This window comes from Thamnophis sirtalis, unplaced genomic scaffold (genome assembly GCF_051295495.1).
Source record: "Thamnophis sirtalis isolate CommonGarterSnake01/CBP01778 unplaced genomic scaffold, rThaSir2_p1.2 scaffold_9, whole genome shotgun sequence".
Lineage (NCBI taxonomy): Eukaryota > Metazoa > Chordata > Lepidosauria > Squamata > Natricidae > Thamnophis > Thamnophis sirtalis.
This window is the reverse complement of record NW_028261389.1, coordinates 65,119,724-65,124,544: the sequence shown is the minus strand read 5'-3', so window position 1 is coordinate 65,124,544 and position 4,821 is coordinate 65,119,724. Positions and strand designations below refer to the sequence as shown.

The 4,821-nt window shown below is 46.9% G+C and overlaps 1 protein-coding gene across 1 annotated transcript; it reads right to left on the bottom strand.

Moving 5' to 3' along the window:
• Positions 1-3,029: 3,029 nt before the first annotated feature.
• On the bottom strand, positions 3,030-3,877 carry LOC148044168 (uncharacterized). Its single transcript, XM_087723050.1, has one exon. The coding sequence runs from the start codon at positions 3,732-3,734 to the stop codon at positions 3,030-3,032; it is 705 nt and encodes a 234-aa protein (XP_087579176.1). The 5' UTR covers positions 3,735-3,877.
• Between the last annotated feature and the right edge of the window lie 944 nt (positions 3,878-4,821).

Genomic DNA, 4,821 nt, shown 5'->3' with positions numbered 1-4,821 from the left:
TGAGCATGTAAAGTTAAAAAGGCGTATTTACTATCCGTCCATACATTCAAGCGTTCACCTTCAGCCCGTTCCAATGCCCGAATGAGGGCCCACAATTCTGCCACTTGCGCACTTTTTCCTGCTCCCAACGGCCCGCTTTCAATTACCCCCTCATCATCAACAATGGCATAGCCTGCAACTCTCATCCCCTGATGTATATAACTAGACCCATCGGTAAACCAGTTATAATCCACCTGAGGCAAAGGTATGTCAGTTAAATCGGGTCGTGTGGAATAAACGGTTTCCAACACTTGTACACAATCATGCTCCACCTCAGTTTCTGTGGGCAAGAGGGTAGCAGGATTTAATGAGGTAGAAACCACTAGATGAACCTGGGGGTTTTCGATCATCATGGCTTGGTATTTGATGAGTCGTTGGTTACTAATCCACAAATGGCCTTTCCGATCAAGAATTGCTTGAACAGAGTGTGGGGTGTGGACCTTGATGGGGCAGGAAAAAGTGAGTTTGTTACAATCTTGCAGCAATTCTGCGATGGCTGCTAAAGCTTTCAAACAATGCGGCCACCCTTGCGCCACAGCATCTAGCTGTTTTGACAGATATGCAACTGGTTGTTGCCACTGGCCGAGCTGCTGAGTCAACACCCCTAAAGCGACATTCTTTCGTGTATCCACATACAAATTGAAGGGCTTACTCAGATTTGGCAAGGCCAAGGCCGGAGCTCTTAACAGAGCTTCTTTAATTGCATCAAAGGCTTGATCCTGCTCCTTTGTCCAAAGGAAGGGGTCTGTCTTACTTCCCTTGGTAGACGAATAAAGTGGAGCTGCCATTAGCGCATAATTTGGAATCCAAATTCTACAAAAACCTGCCAAGCCTAGAAAGCCTCTCAATTGCCTCCTATCGGTTGGCCTCGCCAGATTAAGCAACGCTTGCTTTCTCTCCGGGCCTAGTGCTCTTTGCCCTTGCATTATGTCATAACCTAAATAACGGACTTTTTGTTGGACTAACTGAGCCTTACTTCTGGACGCCCGATATCCACAATCTAACAACAAACACAACATACGTCTCGTATTTTCCCAACAACCGTCCCGTGACTATCCAGTAACCAGCACATCATCCACATATTGTAAAACCGAATCTCCCTGTTGGAAGGGGATAAAATATTGTAAATCCTTGGCTAACGCAGTTCCGAAGAGAGTTGGGGAATTTTTGAACCCCTGAGGTAACCTTGTCCAACTATATTGGCTCCTTGTTCCAGTATACGGATTTTCCCATTCAAAAGCAAACAATGGCTGGCTAACAGGATGAATGGGTATAGTAAAGAAGGCATCCTTTAAATCAATCACTGAAAACCATGTAGCATTAGGCAGGATGAGACTGAGCAGAGTATATGGATTAGACACCGACGGGTGAATTGTGACTGTCCTATCATTAACCACGCGCAAATCTTGCACTGGTCTGAAAGACCCGTCTGGTTTTAGGATAGGCAGAATTGGAGTGTTCCATGGGGATTGAATAGGGACCAACACTCCAGCATCTAAGTATGTTAGAATACAGTCGTATATAGACAGGATGGCTTCCCTCCAATAGGGTCGTTGCTGCCCAATGTGAACAGGAGTTGCCAGGGGCTTCAATTCCACAATAATAGGGGGGTGATGTGCTGCAAACCCCGGAGGGTTATCCTCAGCCCATAGTCCTGGTACATCAAATTCCCTCCATACATCCAAACATTCTTCCTCAGAAGTCCTAACCACCATCAACCTCCACACTTCATCAGGCCGGTGACTAACAGTGAGATACTGCTTTCCCTCATCAAAGGAAATAGTAGCTCCTAACTTGCTCAACAAATCCCTTCCTAACAATGGGACAGGACATTCGGGTATATACAGGAACTCATGTTGAATTTCAGAGCCCTTAAAAGTACAGGTGACTGGTTTCAAGACTTGATGTCCTACAACTTGTCCAGACACCCCTTGTACTTGAAGCCAGGTCCCCGTCAATCTGACCAACCGATTCCTGCCAATCCAATTCCCTCTACTCCTGCATTTACTTGAGCATTAAAACCTCTTCCTCCTTGACCCTGAGCCGGTTGCGATCCCCATCCACGACCTGGATGTCTGGGTGGCCCTCCTCGGCTCATCATCCCTTGCCCAGGCATTCCACGACCTACCATGTTACGTCCCAACGGGCGTCGCCCGGGCGGGCCCCTAAACACTCCACGTCCTCTAAGAGTCAACCTTTTTGGACACTCTCTCTGCCAATGACCTTCAGATCTGCAATGGGCACATTGATTTGGCCCCAATCCTGTCCTTCCTCCCTGTAAGGCCAATGCCAACAACTCCGTCTTCTTATGCATACGATCATCTTTGTCCTTCTTCTCAACCTTATCCCTATTCACATACACTTTCCTAGCCACCTCTACCAACCCGGTCGTATTCTTTCCCAACGCTCCCTCTAACCTTTGCAATTTCTTACGAATATCCAACGCACTTTGTGCAATAAACCTCTCATTCAACATCCTCACATTCTCTGGAGCCCTCGGGTCCATCTGAGTATACAACTCATAAGCCTCAATCAACCTTTGAAGGAATGCTCCTGGACTCTCATCTGCTCCCTGCATAACCAATGAGGGCTTAGACAAATTCACAGGGGGTTTTCCTGCCTTCTTGAGAGCTGCCACTATCACGGTTTGATACGTTTGTATCTTTGCCATGTCACCTGCTACCTTAGGATCCCAACCAGGGTCCCGTTCCGGTGCCTCTTCCAAAAGTTTCCGAGCCCTATCTGCTTCTGTATGATAACGTTCTCTAAAAACCTCTCGCATTCCTGCTTTGCATTTCTCTCTCTCCTCTGCTGTTAGCAACGTAGTTAACAGCTGTTGTATATCTCGCCAATTGGGGTTATGACTATGCATAATGGTTTGAAACAGATCCGTCATTTCCGTGGGCTTCACGGACAATGGACCAAAATGCTTCCGCCAATTCAATACGTCCGTAGTTGAAAAAGGGATATATTGAAAACAAGGGCGGTACTCAAGATCTCCCTGGGCGTTGATGGCCACCTGTTGTTCTGATACTCTTAATGGAAAGAGTCCTTCCTTTTCCTCTAACAATGTACTTTCCTCTTTCCCGGCTTCCGCCCTCTCCGCCTCCTGCTGTCCGATGATCTCCTGCCCCCACAGCACTTTCCTTATCTCCACTACCCGCAACAGCAGCACCCATAGCCTGGGGCACAACAATGCCTACAGGTGCCGATGCATAGGGAGGGGGAGGTCTGAAGAGTTCCCCCTCGTCTTGGGCAAAAATCCTTTTCTTCTCTGACTCCTTTTTCTCTGAAGCTGCTACATTTTTGACACATCTCGATGCTAACCTCAACTTCCCCTTTTCCTTCGGTCTAACCACACACAGGCGAACCATTTCGGCTTGACACTGCAATAATTCATCAGCCTGTCCTGCTACAGCGTCTCCCCACTGATCTATATATGGAAACTGATTGGGATAGCGTTCTTCGTCTGCAGCAATTAACGAAGTTAAATCATCTATAATTTGATTTCGAAAAGTTCCTCCCATTGGCCATCCTACCCCCATATGTGGCCACTGGTTCTGACACAAGTAGATAAGCCTATCCTTGGTCAATTTTGGGTAAGGGACTCTATATTCAGTGTGGTTAAAATATGAGTCAAATCCTTTAATCATGCAGTCCAGCGGTGTGCTGGGTATGCTGCTTCCCCCACCCATTCCTAACACACTACCAGCGACCTGAGGCCCCAGAAGCCGGAACTCAATGGCCACCTGCAGGAACTGCGCTGGTTTAACCACCCACACAACCTATACGGACTTCATTAGGAACGCCGTCCCGAGTCCAGGGGGGTGATCAGGCCCCCTCTTCTATCTTCAAACGAGATAGGTACAATACAATTATCAAGATACTCGCCTGAGACATCTTCTCCCCACGGATCCTGGCCAGGAAACACCACAGCTCCTTTCCTAAGTTTGCAGGGTTCTTGGACTCACAATGTGTGTCCCCCTTGGTGTGGGTGGGCTGCTGTTGCTGCTTCCCGGGGCAAAAGAAGACCCGTGGCGCCTGGAAGCCAAGGAGCAGCAGCCCCACACCCCAACGGGGCAAAGTGGCCCTCAGCAAAATATTGCCTTAGCTTCTCTGTCCCATCTGGGGTGCCAGAAAATGTAGTAGAATTAGGAGACAATGAAGCCAAGCGATGCAATATAGGAAAAGTTTATTGAATGCGCAGGTTCAAACATGCCAAAATAAGCATCAAGGGTTTGAACCCCGAAGGGTCCTTAAAGCCATACATTTATAGTGCAAATTACGTCATCATCTATAGAGGCAGTGTTTAAGCATATAAGGTCATGAGAGGAACCAAAAACTGTCTATGCCAGATGGCCAACAGTTACTATTCCTAAAATATACATGGTCAGCACCTTATAGATCATGCGTGACATAAACAGGGCCCATCTTGCAAGATAACAGGAAACTCCCCGTCTGGGTCGACTTGTTCCCAGATGTGTAAAAATATTTATTGCTCCTTCAGCAACTGTCAGCAATTGTTTTCTGCTTAATGGTGCAAAACCTCAGCTTTAATCAGAGTATTTGATATTAAACATGGCCTGTAGAACTATGGTTCATAATTGGGCCTCTTAGCCCACCTTACTAAGATGTTATGGTACAAAACAATAAAGAATTCGTTCAGGGGGTTTACATTGGGAAAAAAAATCATATATAGATAGTGTATGCAGGGTAAGGATCCCACCAGTTCGTGTATGTCAGATTTTTGGCTGCAACTTGACAACATTCTCTTCTTACAGT

Excerpts from the sequence above, each read along its gene's own strand:
- LOC148044168 (XM_087723050.1), bottom strand. The coding sequence starts at position 3,734 with ATGGGTGGGGGAAGCAGCATACCCAGCACACCGCTGGACTGCATGATT.